This window comes from Vidua macroura, chromosome 1, assembly GCF_024509145.1.
Source record: "Vidua macroura isolate BioBank_ID:100142 chromosome 1, ASM2450914v1, whole genome shotgun sequence".
In the NCBI taxonomy this organism is placed as follows: domain Eukaryota; kingdom Metazoa; phylum Chordata; class Aves; order Passeriformes; family Viduidae; genus Vidua; species Vidua macroura.
This window is the reverse complement of record NC_071571.1, coordinates 101588932-101600933: the sequence shown is the minus strand read 5'-3', so window position 1 is coordinate 101600933 and position 12002 is coordinate 101588932. Positions and strand designations below refer to the sequence as shown.

General features: G+C 37.4%; 1 protein-coding gene across 4 annotated transcripts in view; it reads right to left on the bottom strand.

Annotated features, from left to right (window-relative positions):
- Window positions 1-12002, bottom strand: part of SPIRE1 (spire type actin nucleation factor 1) — a 128842-nt gene that overhangs the window by 30280 nt on the left and 86560 nt on the right. For all 4 annotated transcript variants that reach the window (XM_053977337.1, XM_053977345.1, XM_053977363.1 and 1 more), the window contains exons 5-8: window positions 9632-9715; window positions 8264-8428; window positions 1678-1764; window positions 1171-1300 (exon numbers count right to left, since the gene is read on the bottom strand). In XM_053977337.1, coding sequence (XP_053833312.1) covers window positions 1171-1300; window positions 1678-1764; window positions 8264-8428; window positions 9632-9715 — 466 coding nt within the window. The remainder of the gene's footprint in view (window positions 1-1170; window positions 1301-1677; window positions 1765-8263; window positions 8429-9631; window positions 9716-12002) is intronic.

The following is a 12002-nucleotide window of genomic DNA, read 5'->3' as shown; positions in this document are numbered from 1 at the left end:
ACTGAAACTGAATGTTTGAAAGAAAAGTAAGGAGTCATTCCACATTTTGACAAGCATCCTACATTTGGAAAAAAGTCTAGGCCTGTGAGGAATGTTAATTGATACAGCAAACATAAACTGAATCCAAACCAGAAACTGGAAGGCCCAAAAAAACCAGTATTTGAAGTATTGTTCTTTTACAAACGCATGCAAGTATTCCCCAAACTCCATCAAGCACTTTGAAAACAATGCAACAAAGCAAGACTGATGAAATTGTTTTCCTCCAGAAACAACGGGTTGTCACAATCCACTTGAATCTGGACCAGTGCCTTTGGGCACGTGTGGCAAGTACAAATATCTTTCAAAAAGCAGCGTCAGAGAGTACGTATGTGGATTTTTGTACATATGTACAGTTTTCAGCCAAAAGATAGCACATTTGCTCTTTAAAAATTCAGCTACTTCAGTTTTTCTGATACAGATAAATACAGTACACTTAAAGCAACCTAAGTCACTATGAAGGCCTGTATTTGTCATGCTTTTGCCATCAGAACCACTGAACTAATGCAAATGGGTGACTGCTGCATCGCATAGTATTTGCATCATTTCATAGTGGTTTGCTGAAAGTACACTGCAGAAATGAAATGCTTTGCAGTGCAAGTAGGAATTATTTTGCCATGAAAAGACCTACAAACACGTTTTCCATAACTTGGAAAAGGAAGCAAAGATTTAGATTCAAAATAAATGCAACAGATTCAGTAAACAAAATAAAAGCTGATTTTAAAATAAAATAAAGAAGTTGATGATGCTAATAACAGGAAACAAAGAAAATAAATTGATTAAAAACCAACATGTAAAGAATACTTGCAGATAGTCAAGGTATACTGTACTAGAGACAAGCAATACCTGTTCCATTCTCAGCAAATCTAACATAAACTTTTATGTACAACAAGCAATACATACCATTCCATTTATCTAATACACTAAAAACTTGAATGGAATCAAGCTGAACCATTCCATTTCATATTTTAAAATATAACTAAGCACAAAGATTGCACAGCCCTAGAAAAGCTTGTGGGCTATTTCTTTTTCTGGAGTAATTTTATCTTTGGCGACATCTGGACATCTGCTGCTTCCTATGTGTGTGGGAAGTTTTCTGTGGATGCTGCAGGTAAAAACTGGCCACATGCTTACCCAGCCTGCTCCGCCTTATCTCATCAGGGGAGACTGGACGTAACTTCCTCTCTGCCTTGATCTCCTCCAGGATCCTCTCATGGAGGCTACGGGGCCGTGGCGGGGTTGGTTTCAGTTTCCTTGCCGAGGCCTTGGGATACAGAGATAATCATATTTACATTAAAAAGTGCATCCTTGAAAGTAGATTTCACACTTTTTTTTTTTGGTAAAAATGTGGAATGCTGTGATATAATTTTACATACAGTCAATTTCAAACCTCAGCATAAATTGAAAGAGGGTTTTATGCATCATGGTTTTCTAGAGATAAAGGGCTGCTGGTAATAACAGCTGTTAATTGGTATGTGCAACATATTACACACTGTTCTTTTAAGGGATCCTGCTCTATGTACAGAAGACAGTATTTTTGAAAGCCCTAGCAGAAAATATGATGTTTACATATTTGCTGGAACCAAACATGCTTTGAAAAGCCACTATTGTGTTAGGAATGAAGGCCACTGGATTACATACAGGATTTAATGGAGGTCGCGATCGGATGAAATCCAGGATTATTTCATGGGCACTCTTTTTTAATCGAGGCGGGATGTCACCGTTGACCTGGAAAGGAGAAAGTGAAATATACATTGCTGTGTTTCACATTTGTAGTCATGCAGATGAAATCAACTGAAAACTCACAACAACCCTGAGAGAGCTGCAGTGTTCTGACACCTGCACCAGACATAAAACCCCACCAGCCCTGAGTGGAGCAACAATCCATATGCAGAGCACAGGCAAGCAAAAAAAGGTGCTTAGCAGCTTTCCAGTTTTGCTGATGGCTGCAGAATAACTCCAACTGCAGCAGCTTTAAGCAGCAATATTTAGGATTTTGAAGTAATGAAATCAAACGTCAAGGCTGCAATTGTGTCTATGGGAGAAGTACGTTTCCTTGCTGTAAATCACATATTTCTGTAGCAGAGGGGCTGGGTGAGGATTGTTTGCTTTCTTTGTTTGGTTTTCTCCATAGACACTTAGACATTTAGATGTAAGCCACATAAGACCATACAAGACATCACAGGGAAGAGTCATCAATTCACTATATGTACAGGATTTAAAAAAGGCAATGCAAGTTTTCATATCATATGAAGAGGGTATAAATTGTAAGTTGGGAATAAATGTATGGATTTCCTTAAAAATAACCACCTGTCAGGTTCAGTCTTCACAGAGCACAGTGTCCAAACATACTGTTAGGGACAAGAGATCATCCTATGTCATATATCCTTCTGCTACCTCCTCTTCTTGCACAGTAGCTGGCTCTCAGCCCTGTCCTCCAATTTGACAGAAATTTTCATGACATTGTATTGCTTAGACCAAGTATTCCATATTTCAGGCTTCTTTTTTAAGGGTCAGTTGCCTCATTTTATTTTTGTGGGACTGCATTCATACGAGCTCTGTAGCCAGAAAACCTATGTAAAGACACATCTGGTTTGCCAAATAACATGCCCTTCTGCTAACTAGAAGGACTGCTGCCATCACAAAAAGGGGTTTAAATGTCCATAAGGTCACCTGAATATGATCCCTAATTGAACTTCACCAATGCCATGCAGCTTTCATACAAGCTTTGCTCACCTCAGGCATGCCCTGTGTCCAGGCTGAGGCTGAGTGACAGCCTCCTCGAGAAGATTCATCCCTTTCCCTCTAAGAAATCAGATGCAGAGTCCCTCCTGAAGAGCATTTAATTGCTTTCCTGAGGACTCTTTCTGGAGATATCCTACCCCAGACAAAGTCCAAACTCTATTTGTTCCACCCTCCTAAGTTTCCTTAGAGTGAATTTCATGTTGCTTGGCAAAGAATTCCAAGCTGCTAAACTCTGCAAAATGCAATCATCTTCTTAAAAATAGTGCAGAAAAATTAAAATGGAAAAGGTTTATACTAAACCATGATTTGACATTTCCTGATGAGGAGAATACTATTTTAAGGGGTGTGATTGATTTGTTTCTGTTCAAAGACTGAGCAGTTTTTTTGAGGCCAGCATGCCCTGGAAGATGGTTAATGAAATGAGAAGTCTTTCTTCCCTGAGCTACTGTTCATCAGACGTCAAAGTTGATGGCTGAAGTTGAGAATTATTACCATCAGAACAGCCGTTTTGTAAACTGATAATCTCTGTTGGAGCCTTGGGGAACGACCCTCTGCGTGACAATACTCAATAAATAATACATGGCTCTGAGCCTTTCACCTCAGGGCACTCTAGGCCCTGACTTAATGCCACCAGGGTATAATTAGTATCAGTATTACCATCTGATTGGAAAAAGAGAAATGTAGGATTTGCTTAAGTGATTTTCCACAGGATACATGGGGAGCTGGTGGCCAAGCAAGTGGATGTTTTGCAGCCAACAAGCCAAGAGCAGGAGCATCAATGGCAGAACCCACCTTTTCGTACTTGGCACCCAAACAAGATACTGACATGAAAGATACTGCAGGGAAACTTTTATCCTCTCTGTTCAGACTAGATTTATTTATTTATTTATTTACTCAAACTAACTCTCTCTGTAGTGAGCAACTTCAAATGCATCCTTTATTTTTACTTAATTAAAATTCATGGCTCTTGATTAAAGTCTCAATCAGAGACATTGCACAGATGCAGACATGATACCCAGGCTGCAGGGGAAAAAAAAACTACAAAAAAAGTTTGTTTTTTTTTTTTCCTCTCCACATAACAGGCTGGCCCCAACTACAAACCAGTATTTGAATAAATACCTCAAAACATGGCAAAGCTACCCTAAATCTTCATGTGTGTAAAACAGCTTTTGTACAGCAGTGTGCGTTAAAACAGACCGTGTGAAGAAAGCTTAATCAATTATTATAAAAATCAAAGATAAATGTAGAGATCTAAACAGCTAATGAGCAGAAAAATTAGCATGTCATCATCTACCAACAACCTGCTATCATCACATTTTAATATATAAATATGGATTTGCAATCTAAAAAATAATGGCAAATCGTATTTAGTTACCTTTGGCTGAAGCCCAAAGCTTTAAAAATGGTGATCCCAAACAAGAAGTGCATTGCTGATAACTTTCACAAAAAATAACATCACCTAGCACTGACACTCAAATATCATAACCATTTATTTGTTCAGCTATAAAAGGTGTCAGCAATAAATAGGAGAGTGCTATCTTTAAATAATAGTCAATGGGAAACTGATACGGTTTTGTACTATCTAGAAATTTTCATTTGAAAGGAAATTGCATGGACACTGAAACAGACAGAGGGGACACACTACATAATTTCCAGAACAGCTCATGATGAAATTCAGTGGTGAATTAAATTATTATAAGTAGATACCTATTTACCATCTTGCATTATGCAGACAGTATAGGGCTTTAGGGGTATTGAAGTTAACACAGTTGTTACATAGTATTTTGACACCCCACAGCAAGCTCAAGCAGCAATGTCCAAGACTAAAGTGCTCTGGTATTTCCCATCATGAGGCACTGTACTCACACTTCTGTTCCTGCACATCTATTGCAGAAACAAGTTTATGATACCACATGGTAACCAGAGTCCCTCCTCTGAATACCCCTAAAGCACGATTAGGCACTGTAAAGCTCCCTGCTCTACCTAGGATGACTCCTACACTTCTGTAGAAATATTATGATGAAGGTCTAAAATGAAAAGTACAATTCCCCTGCTGAAAGCAACTCACCACAACCAAGTCAGACTTGTGTGTAAGGGAACAACAAACTCTACAATGTCCAGTTGGATAAAGTGGTCAAAGTCCTTTGCACAGCAAAGCTCACATTCTCTATGTCCTGCTTGAAGCATATGAAATCATGCTTATGAAATTCTGTCTGTGCACAGCTGTTACTGCAAGTAACCTAAGATGATAAATACTGCAAAGAAGTAAATTAAAAAAAAAAAAAAAAAAAAAAAAACCAAAAAAAAAAAAAACAAAAAAAAACCCAAAAAAAACCCCAAAAAAATCCAACCAACTGAAAGCAAAAAAACCCCCATGCTACAGGAGTCTCAGCTTAGACATTCAAATTACTGGATATTTTTGATAATAATGGCTTCAACCTGTATGTTTAAATTTCCCTTCTGCAACATGGCCAAGCCAATACCACTGCATGAGAGGTACTTGTGAAGAGCTCGAATATGATGACAGAGTGCTGTTACCTACAGAGAGTGTAATTGTTATGGAACATAATGCAGAGTTTGGATAGAGCATAAAAGTACCTGTCAGGCATGTATTGAGTAGGTAACACAGAGTATCAGTTATTGTTCAATAAGCACTGCTCAAGAAATACAGTGAATGGTGCATATCTTGGAGGGAGGTGGAGATGGGCAGAAAGCAGAGCTAATTGTGAAGCACTCTGAAATTAAAAATGGTAGCTCATCACATACAAATAAGAAAAAAAATTAAACCTAAAGGAGTAATTTCTTACATTTCTTCATTTCCAAGTGTTGATTCTACCACTGACCACAGCTTTTAGCTTTTGTGGGAGTGGGTGCTCCATAGGTGAGGAAAGCTATTAAAACTCTCTAAGGTAGATAGTTAACATTTATAAGATTCCAGAATGAAAGCTATCTTGCTCCCACAACAATTGCAGCAATGAGGACTCTTGCCTCAGGATAGAAAGATGACAAACCTGAAATTATTTTCAGATGTACTGAAATAGAAATGCCAACGTCACTGAAACAAATGAAACCAGTTATTTACCAAAAGCTCAGAATTTGACATTTTACATCTTCAAAACAGTTTGAATATTTGCACTATAACAATGGGTGAGAACAGGAAGCTCCAGTTACTGCTGTCTGTTAGCACAACAGTCTGAAACACTAAAATATGGCCTAACAGGAACATCTGTTCCTTCCTTAATTTCTATGCAGAACACTGAGCAGTCAGTGACAGATCAAGCTACTCTTTTAAACATAACATCACATTAATAAAAAGAACATTAAAGATTTCATGTTGCATTTCATTTATTTAAAGAAATTACTTATTACTTTGGAAATTTACTTGACCTCTTGGTATCATTAGTAGGATATGTGTCCTCACAAGCTACCAAGTCTAAAACTACCACCCATAAATTTAAAGCAAAAATTACTTTTAATACAAATTTTGCTGAACATCCATTTTGAATGATAGAAAGAAACATAATCCATCTTTCCTAGACTGACTTAAAATTCAGATTTGGGATCCTTTTCTCCTCTTCTCAAGAACCACAAGGGTTTCCACTGATGGGAATCCATACAATGAGCTTCAACCTGTGATAGCCAGTTAGAAGATGCATCTATGCAATCTAAGTAAACTTGTAATTCTGTGTGAATCCTTCAGGTTCCACATGTTCTATGTCAAGCTGCACTCTTATTGTTGAACATGCTTTGCACAATCTTCAAGCAGACCCTGCAGCAGAATCCAAGTTATTGAGTTTAAGGTTTCCAGTAAGAAAGAAGTGATTTTTCTAACATAGTGTCATCAGCAGTTGTCAGACTAAGCCAGCAATTGCATCACAGACAGCCCTACAGGTACTGTACCTGCAGCTGATTGCAATCATATTTATTCCCAGAGTTCACTTTGGATAATCTATCTAGAAGACAAGATAGCAGGCCAAAAATAGATGCTTCCAGGGATTTTGTACAGAGTCTGGATAAGCAGAGCAGCAGCTGTGCCCCCAAGATGTACTACATAATGAAGGAAATCTCTTCTGAAGAGGAGCTTGCTTAGCAGCAACTGAATTAAAAGCCAGTCTGACAAAAGCAAAATTAGATGACCCAGGGGTTTCCATTCAAACAAAACTACTGTTCTGATTGCATACAGTAATTGAGGTTCTGAGGAGACCGGTCCTCTTTTGCAGAAGGTAGTAGGAGCACTTAGCACAGTTCTCTGAATTGTTAGGGAAAGAGAGATAACATCATTACCTGGGTATGTGTTTTACCTTATTGATTTAACATTTAAGCAACATCTGCAGCAGAAAACAAATACAACTGGATAATCTAAATCCAGATCTCAATTAGGAAAGTATTTTCAGCTCAAACATAAAAAGCATTTATATCACACACTTTCTGCCTCTCTCATCTGTCTCCCTCAACCCCCATCTTCCCCTCTGACTTTTTTTTTTTTGGTGGAATCACAGCTCTCTAACTGTGCGAAGATTTGTCAGAAAAGTAAACACATCTGAATACTGAATATCCTAAGACAATGCTTCCATTGTAACTAATGACAGGTGAAGATAAGTAAGTGTAAAGTATAAATATTGATGTTGACCAAATACATGCCCCTGACAAAGGGATTTACAATGTCTTACTAGGGATAAAACACCCTTTAGATCAGTTGCTAGGCGATCAGGAAGAAGATCTTAATATTGAAAAAAAATATAACCCAAAAGTATGGAAAGAACAGGGAGACACCAGTAAATGTGTTCTGATAAAAAGAGTGCCTCAAGTCAATTTTACAAGCACCTTTATGATGATCTAGGGGGAGGAGACCCATGAACATTCTCTAACTTGCTGTGGCATATCATCTTGATTTGAAAGCAACAAGAAAATATGCTGAAGATAACTGAGCTCAACTTCTACAAATGGAAGATCAAATTTTTTTTTTACGTAGACTATTCCTTGAAAATTACTAACAGATCACGGTAGTGTAAGTTTTCAACCACTGTAGGTTTTCCTTTCCCATCACAGTATCATTCATGGTAGCACTTTATATTCTGGAACTCCAAAAACTATGTTGTAGCTCAAGATAAATGTACTGCCAATATGAAAAGTCTAAAACAATCTCTCATTGGAAAGCATGACATGACTTCTGAGATGACTCTTAAAATTATCACAAACCCAACACAAGTAATTTGTTCAAGCTTATGATAGGTAGGCATGTCTTTCAGAATTTTAAATGCCTGCCACATGGAAAACAAAGTACACTACATATGTTGGTTTCATGTTCTCTCCCTCAATGCACTGCACAAATTTATGATGCCATATAAACCCCATGAACATTAGTTTGTATATGAAATAATAATTTCAAGATTCTCAGAAGAAAAAAAAAGAGAAAAATAAGATAAAAAAAAGGAAAATAACATTTCAGGTTTGAAAAACTCCAGTGATTCTCTTGACTTACCATGACCTTCCTTAAGGTATAGCGTTTGGATCTGATATCATCCATCAGCATCTCATAGGGTGTGAGCTGATATTCTATGGGCAGTGGGTTGTACTGACGCTCTTGAACTTTCTTAAGTTTAACACCATTCCGTAAATCTCTCATCACTTGCACCCAGAAACGGGCCTGAAGACAAAAGAGATAGAAATTTTACTTCATTCCTTACCCTGGAATACCACCTCACATTAAACCAAAGTTTCCTTCCAGGACATCACCAAATATTTACAGCTGTACTATTTTTTTTAAACACATCAACCAAATCCCATTTTATTTTTATAAGCTTATTTTTAACACTTGTGAACATAACAAAACTTTGTTGCAACTCAGCAGGACTGCTGGGTCTCATGTCAAGTATGGAAAGAGGATCTGAAATTCTCATACCTTACATCTAAATTCCCGCTTCAGGTATAATGAAAGCACATAATCAAAGTTTTTAGACTCATAGCTAATACTATGTGAATTAAAATGGTGATTGAATCTGAAACTTTGTTATCCAGGACTCTCCTGTAAAATTTCCTCAAAAGGTGTTTTTCAAATATAAATTTTGGAATGGACTCCCAAGTCCTAAGATCTTGCAATAGAAAAACTCAACTTCTTTTGCTCTGCCTGTAAGAGCACCGCACACTAACACCTCCCTCTCATTTTCTGTGAAGCAGAATGACTGGAGAGAAGAAAGAACAGGTGGTGGATTGAAGACTGGAAGTTAAAATCAAGTACTTTTTCAGGACCACGTAATATTCCTCTATGAACTGGCAAGAACAGTAGCTAGAAAATAAAGTTATTTCCTGCTTAAGAGTTACCCTGATGCCTTTTTCTGTCATCACTGGAGAAATTCAGCTGGTGGCTCTGTCTACTGCCTGACTGCCCCTCTGAAGGGCAGTCAGCATGGTACCTGTCTAAATGTCCAGTCTGCAAACTGCAAAAGCTTCTCCATGGAAACAGCCTAAGGAAAAACATATTGCTTGGATACTTGTACTGTTTTATCTGTCTGCCAAGGGAAGTTGAGACTTCATTTAGTTCTAACTTGTAGTAGGTTACTATTAATATATAAAAAAACAGAGACTGATTTGAACACAGTATCATAGAATGATTTGGGTAGAAAATACCTTAAAGCTCATCTAGTTCCAACCCCCCTGCACTGGGCAGGGACACCTTTCACTAGGTTGCTGAAACCTGTTCCTGTGCCTTCTTATGCTGGGAGCTACAGAGATGGACACTCTTTCAGGTGGGGTCTCATGAGGGCAGAGGTAATAATGCCTTAGTTAAGCTTTATAAAGAAAAATAAACTACCAGTAGTGATGCTGAATCATTATTCCACTGTTGTCTTACCCAGTCAGCATTTTTCAGTTCATCAAGATCTGTGCTGGATTCATCACTTGCCTCTTTGTCCATTTCCTGAATCTTCTTCAGGTTCTGCCAATGAAAAGGAAATGAGTGAATAAATGAACAGTGACACTAACTCTCAAGTAAAATTGAAGCTTAATTTTTAATCTCTTGTATTGTTTGGGTATTCTACTGAATGTTTGATGCCTTGAATAGCTATACTGTAAAAGTAACTCAAAACACTATTTGAATATATTTCTCCTCCTTGGAAAGTTAACCTTAAATGCTGGGAAGAAATATTATGTTTTGAGTATGAAAGTACTTCAGATAATAACATGCTGGAGGAAAAACTACCCATTAAAATGTTTATATCCCTAAATTTTTATACGCACAGAAAAAAAAAACCTTAACCATCTATCAGGTCTGTTAAGCTACAACACAGAAAATATTACCAGCTTGATAAGGGTCCATTCATTCCAAAATTAATGCTTGTTGAATTCAGGGCAGCTCATTTTTGTTGAAGGAGAAATAAACTATGAGAAACATTTAATACTGACAGAATTGCATATCTATATTATACTTAATTAGTCTGTATAATGTGGGTATAGATTCTAAAATATCCATAATAAAATCATGTGAGGAAGAGAAACAGATCTTTCAAAGATGAAAACTGCTACTTATTAACAAAATCAGATCATGCAAATATGGAAAAGATGGAATGCAAAGGGGCAAGAAAAAGCTTTCATGCCAACAAGAATATGAAAGACAATTAAAAGTTACAGTAGACCAAATAACAGGCAAGCTTGAACACAGAAGGCTGTGGCTTTACACAAATTTCCTCATACACATCAACACCTGTATATTCAAAAGGCTTATTTTTTGTTTTCTTCTGTATTTAAATGTTTTGGAATCAGCAGTACAAGCCATTTCTCACTAATCTACTTTGTTTTCTATGAAATCTTTAACAATGTTTAATTTGATCTCAGTAGTCCCTAATATATCTGAAATGGACATTTAAGTCCTCTGCTAGCAATTTTTTTTATATTTATGAGACATAAGTGATAGGTCAGAGATCTGACAGATGTATCTACCAAAGTATTTATATCTTTAAATACACTTAAGCTCTTTTAATGGAATTGAACAATCAGTCTCAATTCAGCTTCTGAGCCTTCCAGAAAAAATAAAAATAAGCATACTTTTAATTTTTTTTTTTTTTGGTGGAGATAGTTCCTAAACTGTGAACATTTCAGCGTAAGAAATGGAAGCACTGGAAGAGTGCTGAACTTGCACATCCAACAGTGCAAGCATCTACCAAACCTGGCTGCAGAGACAGGACATGTGAGTCAGCTACCACAGAGGTTTTGGAAAGACACCAGATGGGTTCTTTATTGTCTTATTTATGTAAGTAACACAATTGCTTTAGTATCAAAGAAGAAATACTACCATTGCCCTATCAAAACAAAATACATAATTTACAAGGAGACTACAAAAAAGCATAAATCACCCACACTAACAAAAGCAGATACATCATGGGACAATGTGGGAACATTGTAGCATGACTTGCAGCATCACAACAGGATACCCAACTGGGAAAAAATGTCTTTATGGAAACTTCTGTTGGTCCTGGCACAGTGGTCGGTCTGACACTTACAGGCAATTGCCCTTTCCAAGGGAAAAACAGAAACATGGAAAGAACAGGTAACATAAAGGTCTTGCTTCTGTGTATTCTGCTATCCAGGGTTCTTCTTTTCTGAATCATACAGTTGGAGTAATCATTTCAAATGCAGTACCTATGAACTGTAAATTACTTTCTTTCTTGCAAACTGATAACATCTACTGGTAAACTGCAAAATAAAACATCTGATATTTTTTCCCTTATTTCTTTGTAATCAAAAGGATTACTTCAGTAAATGGGCTCACAACTGTCAGATCTGCTCCTCCTTCCCATACTGTTTAGCAGGAAGCTAAACTTTAATTTTTTAAAACAATTAATGTGTTCCAGCTGCTTAAACGATGCTTCAGCCATTCAACAAGACCGGTGACAATCACCCATCTCTCAGCAACTGTGTTCCCTACCATAGAGTTTATGGGGCTGGTTTATGCCCAAAGGCTGGTGCTTTTGACTGACATAAATATTTCATGAAGCTAGAAGAGATTACAACCTGTTTTTCTTAACAGCAGAAAATAAGAAGGGGGGAAAAAACCCACCCTGAGCAGCTGAAAGATCTTCCAAATAAGGCAAACATCTAATTAGTTTCTCTGGAACATAGCTAGAGGGGCAGTTCCTACCCAAGAAAGCACAGGTGTAAGTGCTGCTAGCTACCATGCACCAGAGAGCTGCAGGAGCAAAACCTGCCAGCCAAGAGATGAAGTGTCT